The 14,319-nt window shown below is 61.2% G+C and overlaps 1 protein-coding gene across 1 annotated transcript in view; it reads right to left on the reverse strand.

Moving 5' to 3' along the window:
• Positions 1-14,319, reverse strand: part of SCUBE1 (signal peptide, CUB domain and EGF like domain containing 1) — a 130,075-nt gene that overhangs the window by 23,441 nt on the left and 92,315 nt on the right. Inside the window, exons 8-11 of the mRNA XM_039234658.1 lie at positions 10,534-10,650; positions 4,346-4,468; positions 1,812-1,928; positions 324-446 (exon numbers count right to left, since the gene is read on the reverse strand). Coding sequence (XP_039090589.1) covers positions 324-446; positions 1,812-1,928; positions 4,346-4,468; positions 10,534-10,650 — 480 coding nt within the window. The remainder of the gene's footprint in view (positions 1-323; positions 447-1,811; positions 1,929-4,345; positions 4,469-10,533; positions 10,651-14,319) is intronic.

Here is a 14,319-nt window from a genome sequence, read left to right on the forward strand (position 1 = left end):
CAGTGGGGGGGGAGCACGTGCACAGCCCCTCCCGAGCCCACAGCTCTGGCTGCACGCCCTGACTGCCAGATCTTCACCTCCGTGACCCTTCCCCCCCAGGTCCGTTTCTGTGCCTTTGATGGACAGCAGGTGTGCTCCATCTGTGTCCCCTCTTCTGCAAGCCCTGCTTCCTGTTAGCCGCACCCCCGGCGAGGTCGGCCCCGTGCCGCTCTCCCTGCCCTGAAAGGCCACTGCCCTCCCACCCAGCACGAGGCGGAAGGGGGGAAGCCAGCGCCCAGGCCCTCCCCGGGGGTCCCCGAGCCGGCCCGCCCCAGGGCACTCACCCACACAGTCCTTCCGGTTCCAGTGCAGCCGCCTTCCCGGGGGACAGACACACGCGTAGCTGCCCTTGGTGTTGACACAGCCCTGGTCGCAGCTCCCGTTGTTCATGCTGCACTCGTCCACGTCTGGAAGCGCAGGTGGGGGTGAGAGCGGGGCCACCCCCGGGACAGGGCGGCCCGGGACCCCCACACCCTCCCCGGACCCAGACGTGCGGCCACGCGCCACACACAGGAGTGCACACACACGCAGACCCCGGCCCGCACCCCCCCCCCCCAGGAACCAAGCGGTCTGCTGAACTTGAGCAGCTGGGCCCAGACTGGGGGCAGGGCGGAGGCCGCACAAAATTCAAGTGCCAAGCAGGTCCCATGGGGCCGGATCACGAGGCTTCTCTCACCAGGGCTGCTCCCTCCTGTGCCCCGGGCCCCAGCGGGAGAGAGGCATCCTGTGGGCCTGAGGCCCCCGCTGGAAATGGGGACGGGCTGGGCCACGCTCATGCTGGGGTGCCTGGCTCTGAGCATCCGGGTGGCCTGGATGTGGGGGGCGGCAGGCCCAGGAGAGTCGGCGCCCCCTGGAGCCAACCCCCTGCCCCGCAACAGCTGTGCCCAATCCTGTGACTGCCTGACCCCCCCCCCCCCCCCCCCCCCCCCCCCCCCCCCCGCAGAGCTGCCCAGCAGAGGGGTGTGGTCACAGGAAACTATTCTTAGCTCCCCCACCTTCACCCGCCACCCTGCGCATCTCCAAGTCCCATCGTCTGTAGCTAAACGCATCTAGAACCTTCCCCTTCCTTGGACACCCCCCACCTCGCCTGAGCCCGGGAGCTCTGGCTCCTATGCCTGGAGTTGTGTCCCTGCTGGTGCCCTGGGTCCCTCTCTCCTAAACACGTGGCAGCTAGGGCAGCCTCATGATACGGACAGGAGCACGTCACACCCCTACTTAACCCTCCAAGGGTCTCTCGTTGCCCTGGGAAAAATCCCGTCACCTCCAGCGCTCACAAAGTCCTGCCTCCCCCCACCTGCATCTCCCACCACGTTCCGCTTCCCTCACGGGGCTCTACCCACTGCCTCTTGGCCCCTCGATGCTGCCTCATTGACTTTGCACATGCTGAGCCTTCTGCCTGCTTCCCTCATCCGGAGCCAGACACTCCCCCCTTAGGGTCCCCCCACCGTCTCTGCACTCTGCCCTTCTCTGTCGTCGCCCTCTCCCACTGGAACGAACCATCTGTGGGATCCTCTGCGGGGGGCCATCCCCGATCTGGACCCCCCCCAGGGGGCCTGCTCCCTGGCGGACACTTGCTGCTCCCTCCCCCATCCTCCCCCTCCCACTCCCAGAGGGGCCGAGCCCCTCTGCCCACCAGCACCCAGCCTTGCTTCGGTCCCCTCCAGGCCCTCCAGAGTCAAGGTCAGGGTTAGGGTGCGGGGCGCAGCGTGGGTGGCCGTGCGGCCGGGCGCGTGCCTCGGGGGGGAGGTGGCCCTGGCGGGCGGGCTGCAGACCTCCGCAGTGGGCTGTGCCATAGAGTACGTAGCCACGGTGACACAGGCATTGGAAGCCGCCCGGGGAGTTGACACAGATGTGGTCGCAGGTCCTCTCGAAGGAGCACTCGTCGATGTCTGTGTGACCATGGGAGACAGAGTTTAGGGAGGGGTGGCAGGGGGACGGGCGCAGCCTGTTGCTCGGCCAGTCACGCAGTGTCCCCGGGGCTCAGCGCATGGCCGATCCACAGTGTCAGCCTTCTTGTCGCGGCCCCGCTTTCTCCTTTATCTCCGTCAACGTGACGTTTCCACCTGGAGGTGGGCAGGGTAGACTTTTCTGGAGGTGGGCAGGGTAGACCCTTTGAATACACGGTATTATTACAGATCTCTGTTGTTTGATATCTCACGCTCACCCGTGGTCAGGACAAGTATTTAATCCACCTCTGCGGGGAAGTGACTGGGGCTTGCCTGAGGACACAAATGAACGGGGATGTGAAGCCAGGCCTCCTGGAGGCTGACCAAAGTGTGTTTTCCTATTCACTCCAAGATGTCTCTTGAGACAATAAGGAAAACGGCCCAAAAAGAAATGGGCATGGGGGGAATATGCTACTCGTAAGGGATAACGAGGTAGCCTTGACAGTATTGGAAACTTGATCCTGAGCTTCCTGGTGGCCAGTGTAAAAAAGGAAAAAGTGTCATAGAGTTCTTGTTATCGGACAGAAGGGAGAGAATGAACCCCATGCTCATAGGAGACAAGTCTGTTCTGGCCAAAAGTTGTAAGGAAAATGGCTCTCGTGGGATAGCTGATGGGGGCTCCTCAGGGCAAAACAGCCATTGACTCACCTCTCCATGAGCACTGTAGTTGGAGTTCATTCTTTGAGTGCATTGAATGTGACTACGTGTATCGCTGATATACACGTGTTCGTAATAATTCCAGCACAAGCAAGGAATCGCACTGTGGGTGCCCTGCTCCCTCCCCGCTGGGGAATCTGGGAAGATCCTCTGGTGCTTGTGGGCACTTGCGCTAGACCTTGAAGGATGGGACTAACTTGGAAGTTGGGAATGGAAGTGGGGGAAGGGCAGTCCAGGCAGCGGCTGGGAGGGGGCAGCACGAGGCACCCGGGGACCGTGTGGGACTCAGCGGGGTCAGGGAGGTGTCTGAAGTCCCCATCCCGAGGGCCTGAGTGCCGGGCAAAGGAAAGCAGACTGCTCCCTGCTGGAGCTGGGGAGTCCAGGGTGGTGCCGGAGCAGCGCTGGGAAGTGGCCAGAGCCCCAGGGCCTCAGAGAGAGGAGCCCGGTAGAGGGTGGGGGAGACCGGCTGGAGCCCAGAAGCAGACACATCGTTGCCTCGTCTTGGCAGCTGCCCACCTCTCTCATGGGGCAATTGAGGGCACAAAGTCAAGGGCCCTCCCTGAGCCCTCCGCAGAACTAAGTCCAAATGTGGAGGAGCCTGGACAGGTGCCATGCTCCCAACAGGCCTCACGCCCCAAGAGGAAGACAGACAGGAGACCCATCAGGGGATGATGAGGCGGAGCCGAGGAGGGGACTTGACTGGCTCAGGTCATAGGATAGGCCTGCGACAAGCTGGCCCTGGACCCTCCCTTACCAGCCACCTGCTCTCGCCTTTGTCGGTGCTCTTGGGAGAGCACGCTCCTTGCCCCACCCCAGGGCCAGCCTTGAGCCCCACTAACAGGCAGGAGATACAAGCCCCCCAGCCCAACTCGGCGGTGTGCAGCCTGCCACGAATGGAGGACCTGTCTGCAAGAGTTGTTGATGATGAAACTGAGCCACATTCCTGCCACACAGGACACCCCGGCCACTCCCTCCATATTTTCTCCCAAAGGTGGCCCCTGGGACACCCCTGTCTTCTTCTCAATGACCTCATACAGTCCCACAGGGCTCCTTGTGGTCCCCCAAACTGCCCTTGGGTGGGTTTACCTCCCTGGTTTCTCCAGGAAAATGCCTATTTACCAATGTCTCCTCCATCAGGAAGCCTTCCCTGACTACTCTCTCCACTGCCCATTCTCTGGGCTCTCCCTGCAGCCCAAAAGCCTCCTGGACTTGTGCTGGGCTGTGATTCTTGGCTTCTGTCCAGGCCTGTCATCACCCATTGGCTCCTTGAAGGCACCCAGGAACCCTCAGGACCACAGGAAAGTGTAATGTGCCCTACCTTCCAGCAGGTGGCAGCATCTCACCTTGAAAGCCTCCGAAGGAGGCCTAAGGGCCACCAGGAGGGGACTATAGTGTCTGAGCTCTGCCTGGACTCACTGTGACCCCTCCCCCTATCCCGGGGGTGTGCACAGATGCCTCTCCAGGTCTCAGTTTCGCATCCATAAAAGGGATGGGTTGGCCTGGGTGGCTTCTGAGGGTCCCCAGAGACCCGTAGGACAGAGAAGGCAGCGGGGCAGGTGCACATGCTGGGAACCCGAAATCCACCGCTGCTCTCAGAACGGCCAGCAGGGCTGACGAACCTGGCCCTGGGCCTCGGCTCCCAGGAGCTAGGGCGGGGGTGGGCGGGACAAGGACAGGGCGTCCGAGGGGCACGGGGGGCTCACCTTGGCAAGACCGCTCGTCGGTCAGCAGTTTGTAGCCCTTCCGGCAGCCGCACTCAAAGCTGCCCACGGTGTTGCGGCAGAAGTGGTCACAGCCTCCGTTGTTGGCCAGGCACTCGTTGATGTCTGCGGGGACCAAGCAGGCGGGGCAAGGCGAGGGGGCTGGGCCACCAGGTGGGGGGACCGTCCGTCTCCGCCCCCAACTGCCCACGGCCCCCCATCTGAGCCCAGAGAACAAGGGGCCTGGCTCACAGTGTTGGGGGTCAGGAGGGTGAGTCGTCCCGCCTCCCCCGGCCTGGGCGAGCACGGCACTCGGGGCACAGAAGGGAGAGAAGTGACATGTGCTGTGCCCGGCAAGATGACAGGGTCGGTGACATCCGCCGTGTCCTTCCATGGGCTCATTTGGGGCGGCAGTGCGGCCTGGAGCAGGCCAGCTGCTTCCCGATGGCCATGACCTTGGGCGAGCTCCTGCCCCTGGGGCCTTGGCTCCCAGGATGTAAGACAAAGGTCAGAAGCACACCTTCGAAGAACACCATGAGGATTAAATGACAGTCCCAGGGGCGGGTGCTTACTGAGAGCTCGGTCAACAATTATGGGTTCAACGCCCCTGCTTTACCGAAGGGAGACGGAAGCTCAGAAAAGGTAACTGTCCATGGGCTGGCAAACGTCCCCAATTCTTGCCTATTTGAGCGGTTTCTTGGCTCATCATTTAAACAGCTGTGGCTGTGGCTGTACCCTAAAGGTCACCGGTCCCAACCCCGTGCAAGGGAGGGCCCTTGCCAAACATCCCTGCCAGTCGGCCTCTGCTTGCATGCCTCTGGTGATGGGGGGCTTTCTCCTTCACAGCACGGCCTGTTGGCTGATGCATCAACAACCTCCCTCCGACTCCTGGGAGTTCCCTCCTGCCTCCCCTGCCCTGCTGCTCTGGGCTTTGCTCTCTGGGCTCTAGGCCAGCCCGGCTGACAGTGCCATTGGAGACTTTGCCCCTGAGGTGTCTCTGCTCATTTTAAAGTTCCTCTTGGGCCCCGGCCCCAAGGCCCCCAGGCTGACATGACCTGGCAAACAGATGACTTTCAGAATGGTGTTTTCACTCTGATTTGCAGGGGGGGAAAAGAAGTGATGGAAAACAGTAAGGACTTCTCCGTGTTGGCCAAAGGCCACGTCTCAGCAGAGCTGTGACTCAGACTCCAGCCATGGCTGAGCCTGTCCTGAATGTGAGGGCCCGGGTGGCCCTGTCCCACGAGCAAGGTCCATCTGCCCCCTTTGTGCTGAGCTCCATGGAGAAGGCTCCATCCCATCTCAGCGGCTCCAAGTCCCGGATGGAGCCTCACTTCTTTTTCCTCAAACCAAACAAGCTCAACCTGACACTTGCAGAAAGCCCTAAGGTAGTGCGCCCACAGTATGGGTGCTCTCGCAGAACAAGTGCTCCCACAGAGTGTTCCCTGATAACAAACTAAAACCCAATTATGTGGCCCAGGGCACGAGGAGAAGGACGCTTTTATAGACAGCAAGGCTGAGGGGCTCTTGGGGGGCTCAGGCGGGTAAGCGCCCGACTTGATTTCGGCTCAGGTCATGATCTCACGGTTCGTGGGATTGAGCCCCACGACGGGGCTCTGTGCTGATAGCACAGTACCCACTTAAGGTTCTCTCTCTCCCTCTCTCTGCCCCTCCCCTGCTCTCGTGTGCTCATGCATACACTCTCGCTCTCAAAATGAATAATCTTAAAAAAAAAGATGGTAAGGCTGAGATACCCCCACCCCTGGTAGGCAGTTCTCAGAGCCTCTGGGAGGGGCTTGGCATAACACGGGGGCACAGTGAGTCTGGCAGGGGCAGACCCCAGAGCTGCTTTCCCGGGGAGCCCAGTGGGAGCAGCCTCTGAGGAGTGCAGGGCACCCAGTGGGTATGCCCCTGCATCTCCTTGCCCATGGCTGCCCCCCCTCCCCGGGCACCTCTACCCCAAAGACCCATTCTGTTTGCACATTCTGGTGGCTCTGGTACAGGGAGGTGGCAGAGGAGGGGACTGGAGGTGGTTCCCACTAAGTGAGGCCCACGGCTCGGCCCGCCTGGTCCTGACTCCTGCTGTGCCGCCTCTTGGGTAACTCTGACCCTCCGCACACAGGAGGCGCTCTATATGTGCGCAGCGAGATGGTCGCTGAGAGCAAACTCAGCTCTGAAACTCTGCACACGTCCATGTTCCACAAACAGAAATGCCCGAGCGTGAGGCTGCCTGTGCCCCATGGCAGGCAGTCGGACCCTTGGGTGGTCATTGCATGTTCCGGGTACCATCTCGTGCTGGTGACCAGGCCAAGCATTATGGCAAGGTCTTGTGTGATCTTCCAAACAACTGGGGACCAGACCTCCCAGTTTACAGAGAGGGGTCACAGCTACATGCAAGAGCCAGATGGGAGCCCAGTGCCAGATGTCTCCAAAGATGAGCCTTCTCCAGTGCACCCTGCTGGCGTCGCGGCCTCCAGAGAAAGCAGACGTTAAGTCCGGCCAAGGGCCTGTGCAGGCAGAGGCTTGGACATCTTGTCCTCTCCCCCTGGGGGTTATGGGGAAATTTCTTAAAAATGGTTTTTTAATGTTTATTTATTATTGAGAGAAAGAGACAGAGCACGAGCAGGGGAGGGGCATAGACAGAGGGAGACATAGAATCTGAAGCAGGCGCCGGGCTCCAAGCTGTCAACACAGAGCCTGACGCAGGGTTGAACTCACAAACCATGAGATCATGACCTGAGTGGAAGTCGGAAGCTCAGATGACTGAGCCCCCCAGGCACCCAGAAGATGGGGAAATTTCTAGCTAAGAGCCTCTGGCAGGAGGGTGGAACCTGTCTCGGCTCTGTCCCGGGGAGCTGTGTGATCTTGAGCAGGGAAAGGCACCTCTCCGAGCCTCAGTTCCCCATCTGTGAACCGGGCTGTGAACCTCGCCTCTCACAGGCCGAATCCGCAGATGGGGTCTGCCTCTCAGGGTGCCTCGGGGCTCTGGAACCCCCGTCCCACCCCTGTTCCCTCCGGGCCTGTTGGCATAGCAACCAGACAGGCCTTGGGAGGCATGTTTGCTTGAGGCCAGGCTGGCGGAGCCACTGCCTGGGGGTCAGGGTGGGGGAAGCAACCCCCAGCTCTAGCCCAAGGGCAGTCACACAGGCCCTGGACCTTCACTCTGATGGCCCCCTGGGGACCACCTCCGCTCCCTCTTTACTGCGCTCACGCTGCCCCACCTCCACCAGGCAGCCAGCAGTCCTGTACCTGTTTACAAGTCTTCTGTGGCCCCTGGTCGCCCCAGGATAAAGGACCAGCCCTGTGTGCAGGCCCTCCCCTTGGCATCCTGGGCCCGGATGCTGTGCCGTCCGGTTTCTGTGTGCTTCTGCCGCGGCGGCCCAGACCCCGGCTGCCCCTCTGCAAGGTGCCCCCCCCCCCCCTTTCCCAGCATTAAGCAGGTGCAGCACCAAACAGGGAGCCTTGAGACTAGACCCCTGCAGTGTCCGCACTGTTGAAAACAAAGCTGGGGACAAATCCTCAGACGCCGCCCCAGCCCTCTGTTTCAGGCAGGACACCCCCCCTTTTCCGTGCCGGTCTCTACATGCCCGTGTGCCCCCGTGCACTTGGGGCTTTCAGCTCTGGATTTTCCAAGGCCTTGGTTACCTTTACTCTCTAGCCCCTGGTCTTGCTTCACAACATGTTTGGCTTCCAGAATATACTAAACCTTTGAAATCACTCCTTTGATGTCCCCTCCCGGGCCCTTGCCGACGCCAGGGTGTGCACGCCCACCGAGGAGCCCAAGCCCCGGGGCCGGGAATTCCCTGCACTTGCCGGCGGACCCGGTGAACTCGGGCCGTGAGCACGAGGCTCTGGGACCCCAGTTCCCGGGCTCCAGAGGCCAGCCTTTGTTCTCCAGCGTTCCCTGAGTGGAAGATGTTATGACGCTCACATCAGGTGCTTCTAGACTAATACCACAGTCCTGAAGCTCCAGCGGCTCTGGCAACCTGCGGACTGCTCTGCTTACCGCCGCCGCCTCCGCCTGGTCCAAGCCGTGTCACCTCCAGCCCAGGGGACGACAGCAGCTGCCTCGCTGCTCTTCCAGACCTGCTCAGAGAGCGCCTTCCAGGCAGTGGTCAGGGACCAGCTCAGAATGAAGCCTGGGTCTGTGTAGGCCCTGCTCAGTAGGGTCTGGGGGCTCGCGAAGGCTCGAAGGACGAAGGGCCAGGGCCTCCCCAGAACACAGGCCCTGCGGCATCTGGCCTGGCCTCCCCCACATCTCCCAGACCCGGGTGCACAGGATGCCATTGGGGTGCCCTGTAGAAACACGGCCTGGGAGCACCTCTCCTCGCGCCCTCCCCACCCCGGTGCCGGACAGGCTCCGGTCCCCCCTCTTCTGCCCGGTGGTACTTTGCCCAGCGCCAAGCAGTCTATAACACACGTTCATCTTGGTGTTTTTAAAAACGGAAAAATTATCTTTTGCATTTGACAGAAGACCCCCCCCAGGGACGGGAAGATGTCTGGTTTGCACACTGGTCTCCCCAGCCCTGCATGCAGGAGGAGCCCAGACTCCCCATCTGGTACCGGAGTGACTGAGAGGACTTCCTGACTGTGGGCGGCGGGAGTGAGGAGGTTTGGCCAAAGGCAAAGGGCAGAGCAGGGGCAGCCCCCAGTTAAAGGGCTCAAGGAAGAGCCACGGGACACAGGGTGGGGGGCTTGGCGTAGGGGGCCTCCAGCTGTGGGGGCTCCCCTCAGCGCTCTGCTGTCTCCAGACACGAGGTAGGGAGGGGACGGGTGCCCCTCGAGCCACCAAAGGCTGGGCAAGGGCAGCAGAGCCCTCCGCCAGCGCTCTGCTGGGCATGGCTGCTGGCCCCGCCCAGGGAACTCAGCCGTGCCTGCTCCCGTGGTCTTGTCCACGAGACGGAGGCAGGGTGGCCTGACTTTACCCTCCCCGGCCCCAGCTCTAGGGGCACAGGGCCAGGCCTGCTGTGACACCGCTGGCCGTGAGGACGGCTGGGACAGCAGGGAGCCCTGGCCGGTCTCCCTGGCATCGTGTCCACGTGTCGAAACCAGGCTCTGAGTGGGCCGAGCAGGGGCTACAGAAGGGCTTTCTTTTCAAACACACAGGGAAGAACTGCTGCTTCTGTCAATAATACCTTGGTTTTTCCCGGCAAAGCGGCTCAGAGGGAGAAGTCATATGCCGATTATTTTTACAGGCTTACGGAATAAAGCCCACCTCGGATTATTTAAGATCACTGGAAGCCTCAGCTGTCCGTGTTTTCACCCGCTGGACTTCGGAAGTTCACCTCCTCTGCCCTTCCGCTGCCTTCCAGTCCGGCCTGCTTCCTGGCGGCGCGGGGAGGCGGGTGGCCAGCGCTCGCGGGGATCCCAAGGGCCAGCGTGGGGCCTCGTGGGAGGTGCCGAGGGGACCCCTGCAGGGGCCTCTGGGGTTTGGGGCCTCTTTGCGAGGGCTGCAGGGAGGCCCCTTCAGTCTCTGGCTCTGCCAGCTCTCACTCCTTGTTTCCTGATGGGCCCCTAACACCACAAGCACCCCCGGAGGTGCTCAGAACTCCGTGCGGTGAATCTGGGAGCCGGGGGAGGGGGGAGGACTGAGCAAAGCTCTACCTGCTCTCACCTGCAGCGGCCGGGAGAGCGGTCCATTCCCGGGGGATTCTCACCCTCCCGGAGCCTCATCTCTAACTGCAAACGGAGGTCCTTTTGCACCCCTAGACCTGAGGGGCCCCCAACTTCACTCCTCCAGCCACAAGTCCACACCACGTCCTCATTTTTCCGACCGTGACAAGAAGACAATCCCATCTCTACGAGGAGACCTGTCGTCCCCAAACCTCCCGGGTTGTGCTGACGCCAGGTGCTCCCACGAAGTGCGGGGGGGAACGATGGCCACAGCCCCCCGTCCTGGGCTGGGGGCCACAATGTATCGCTGTGGCCTAGGAGGCCCTGCGGGAAGACGCTGTTTGCCCAGCGCAGCACACAGCCAGATTCTCAGGACCCTACCGACGCAGCGTGCTCTTGAACCCTGCTGGGAGCACCAGTACTGACCCCCCTCTTCTCAGCCTCTCCAGCAGAAGCCCCAGGAACTGCGGACCACTCCTGCCCTCGCTGTCACTCGTGGCCACACACTGGGCCCGAGCAGCCCCGCCCCTGCGCACGTGGCGAGCGGAGGGGCGCCCATGCCTCCTCCGCTCTGCGCTGACCTTTGCACGTCTTCCCATCGGGTTGCAGCGTGAATCCCACGGGACAGCTACATCGCACGCCGGTGGCTGTGTCCCTGCAGGTCCGGTCGCAGCCTCCGTTGTTCACCGCACACGTCTCTGGCAGGGGGAAAGAGACAGAGACACTCAGTCTCCTCGGACGGAAGCCATCGTCACCTTTCTCCATTCATGGGGGCACCTCCTAAGAGATGAGGCTTGAATTTGAGTTCTGGCTGATCCCCTCTAGCTGTGGGCTTCCCTGAGTCTCGGGCTCCCCGTCTGTAAAATGGGAGAATGACACCATTCCTGTGGGATTGCTGGTGAGGACCCACTTTGATGATGATGGGTGGGAAACCGTCTGCACACGATAGGGGGCTGTGCTTCCGTCAAGGTCGCTGCCCCCACCCCCCCAACGGGATCAATGCTGCCACATGAAGCCACTGCTGAGATCAGCTTGGCTGGTATTTAACTGCCCAGTGCCAGAGTCCTAAACCCTTGTCCTGCCCGGACTTGGACTCCAAACCCAGAGGACTGGCAGTCCCTGTGGCTCCTGCACCAGGTCTCAGCGTGGACTGGCTTGTGACCCTGGCCGTGGGGTTTCCAGGGGTGGTTCCCCGAGCCCGCACACCATCTATCACCTTGATGAGGCTCTCAGCTCAACATCTGTTCTTACTGAGCCATAAACCAAAGGCATCTGGTTTTTGTCCACTTGAAGCTTGTCTAGTGCTTTTTTTTTTTCCTTTGGAAATTCAAAGGGCCTGGAGCGGCTGGGGGCAGAGCCTAGGTCACCCAGCCCGTCGTGTGGTGAGAGTGATCCTCCCCAGGCCTGGAGAAGGGGCTGGCAGAGCTGGGTCACCAGGGTGCAGGTGGCCCGCACACGGAGGGGACCGTTCCTAAGGCCCCAGAGCTCTTTCCGAGCATCTGCGTGCTTTGATCTTGTGGGAACCGTGCCTGAGTGGGCCTCCCTCTTCTCTTCCGTGCTGGGAACTGAAGAGCGAAGGGCCCCACCTTTTATAATCCGACCCCCCCTGCCTGTGTACCTTGGCTTCCTCTGCACACCTGGCCCCAGGGGCCTTTTCCCTGAAGCCTTCCCCTAACTGGTTTCTTCTGTCTGTCTGTCCTTCTGTGGTGTCTGCATTCCTGTGGGGGTGACGACTGAATACAACACATACCCCACTAGCCAGGAGTCCCTGCTGCTAATTATAACAAACTCTGATGCCTTTCCTTTGAACTTCAACTTTGCATGTGGGGGTGGGCAGGGCAGTGAGAGGAGGAGATTTGGCTTTCCTTTCCGTGTGAGTGTGCGGAATCTGCAGGGGTGTGGTGGGCCTTGTCCTGAATGTCCTGGATGGGGGGGGGGGCAGGCAGAAGATCACTGGCCCTTCTTCTCCAGGCTAATGCCTTCACCATGGTAGGAGGAGCTGTGACTAATACTGAAAGGCAGGTCTCCCTGCCCCCCGAGTGCTGGCACAGTGGCTTGGAGGCCTTCGGCTTGCTCAGGTCCCAAGGCCCAGCTCAAAGAACACCTTCACGCCGAGCCTCCCAAGCCCCAGGCACAGGAAGAAGGCCACACTCTGGCCGGCACATGGCCTGCTCTTAACCTCACTGTCAACTAGGGCAGTGGAGGCGGGCAGGCCAGGGTGTCACTCACTGAGTGACGGAGTTGGGTACTCCTCGGCACCCACACCTCGCGGGTGAGGATGGTAGGCCTTCCCTCCCAGCCAAGGTGAAGATCATACGAACTTCCCACTTAACAGCCACTGGTCTGGTCTGGGTCCCGGCAGGGAGCGGTGGCTTAAGAAATGTCAGTTTCCCCTCCTGGGGTTCTAACCGGAGAACTCTAACTCTCCCAGCCCCAAATCAAAGAGCCAGCGCAGGCCTCAGGTGCCCTGGCAGCCTTTCATGTGGGAAAGCCCTCTCTGGAGAGGGGCCTGAGGACGAGTCTGCTCTCCAAGGTGCCGGTAATTAAGGCTCAGACCTTGGAGAGCTGGGGCGGGGGCACAGCCGGGACCTGGCTCGGTGACCGTGATGGCCACCGGGCCTCCCGAGGTGGTGGAGGTGGGGTGTGTGCGTGGGTACTGGGGGCTGGGTCCCTGAGAAATGGACCTGACCAAACAGGCTCCTGTCAGCCCTCCCCATCTCCGGGGGCCCCGATGGGGCTCAGAATCTTGGCTTTCCGGGGCGCTGGGGCCTCGGGACCCGCTGGGCAGGCAGAGGCTGGGAGGGGGTCAGCATGGAGAGTCACCCACTCTCTAGCCTCTCCCCTGCTCTGTGTACACTTTTAATCGCTTATGTTACCGAGATGATGTATGGTGTCTAAACTTTAGGGCCTGAGCAGGGGGCGCTGGGCCCCCATGGAAGGCCGTTAGGGGCTGTTCTGGGTACAGACCACCTCATCCCACAGCGCCTGGTTATTGTGGGTCACCTGCCCCGGACCCAACTCAGCCTTCCAAGCCTTATGTCCCCCAGGCTCTTAGCAGTTCTGTGAGGCGCTCCTTACCCTCCGCGCCCTGGAGAGGAGTCTGCCCAGGGCTGTGCGCCTGGCAAGTGGCACTGCTGGTGGCCCTGGTGGGTCTGACTCCCACCCACCTGACGGCCTGAAACCTCCAGCCCCAGCCCCAGCTCCCCCACAGAGCCAAGCAGGTCCTATACTTTCCACACTGCCCTTTTCCAGGGTTCTCTGTCTACACATCCTTCCCCCATTCATCCGTCCCCTAGTCTGGGGCCCCAGGCCTGGTTTTGCAACTTCTTTAACATCTGATTCCAGCCCCTGCCCTTACTGCCGCCATGCTGGGCCAGGCCACCAGTGTCCTCCTTTGTGACAATTACGGCCTCTCCTCCAGACCACTGCCTCGCTCTGGGAAGCTGATGCCTCCAGGCTCATGCAGCAATGCTAAGAGCCAACATCGACGGAGGCCAGGCCCTGTGCTGAGTGGGGGAGGGGGCAATGGAGTGAGTAACCGGCAACCAGCCTGTCCTCAATGCTGCTGTGGCCACTGGATCTGCCAGGCCCCCGGTGTCCCCTCTGCAGCACAGGGTTGGTGGCTTTTGCCATGCCCACCTTGGCCATATCGTTCTGAGGTTAGATGTACACGGCACAGGGCAATACACACAGAAAGGGGGCTGACGGGGTCTATCCAGTCCTTTGGGCTTAAGTGGAGGTTGGGTGGGATGCCTGGGGGGCTCAGTCGGTTAAGCACCGACTTCGGCTCAGGTCATGATCTCGCAGTTCACGAGTTTGAGCCCCATGTCGAGCTCTGTGTTGACAGCTCAGAGCCTGGAGCCTGCTTCTAATTCTATGTCTCCTTCTCTCTCTGCCCATCCCCTGATTGTGCTTGGTCTCTCTCTCTCAAAAATAAATAAAACATGAAAATTAAAAAAGTAAAGTGGGGGTCAGGGGCCGAAGTCTACAAGTACAGGCCAGGCCAGCCTGGGGGCACTGAGAGCGCTGCCCCCACCCCGGGAAGTTTCCAGGCTACTGGGGGCTGCTGAGGGGGCTCGCTGCCCCGGATGGTGATCAGCCTGGATCACTCCCCCTGGACCTCCATCTCCACGTGCCTCAAAAAGGCCTCTGTTTCCCCATTAGAGGCCACCCAGTGGCCACCAAGATCTCGGGTGCAGAAACCAGACAGCCTGTCTTCTTCTATGACTGCAGCTTCACTCGAAATGCAATTAGCAAATGTAAGTGGAGGACTGCAGCCATCATGTCTCTGGCCCTGGGGGGGGGAGGGGGGGCGCGGGTGGCCCTGCAGGCGGCCCGGTGAGGCCACAGCCCATCCAGAGGCACGC

This window comes from Hyaena hyaena, unplaced genomic scaffold, assembly GCF_003009895.1.
Source record: "Hyaena hyaena isolate Hyena2069 unplaced genomic scaffold, ASM300989v1 scaffold_4, whole genome shotgun sequence".
NCBI classification, from domain to species: Eukaryota; Metazoa; Chordata; class Mammalia; order Carnivora; family Hyaenidae; genus Hyaena; species Hyaena hyaena.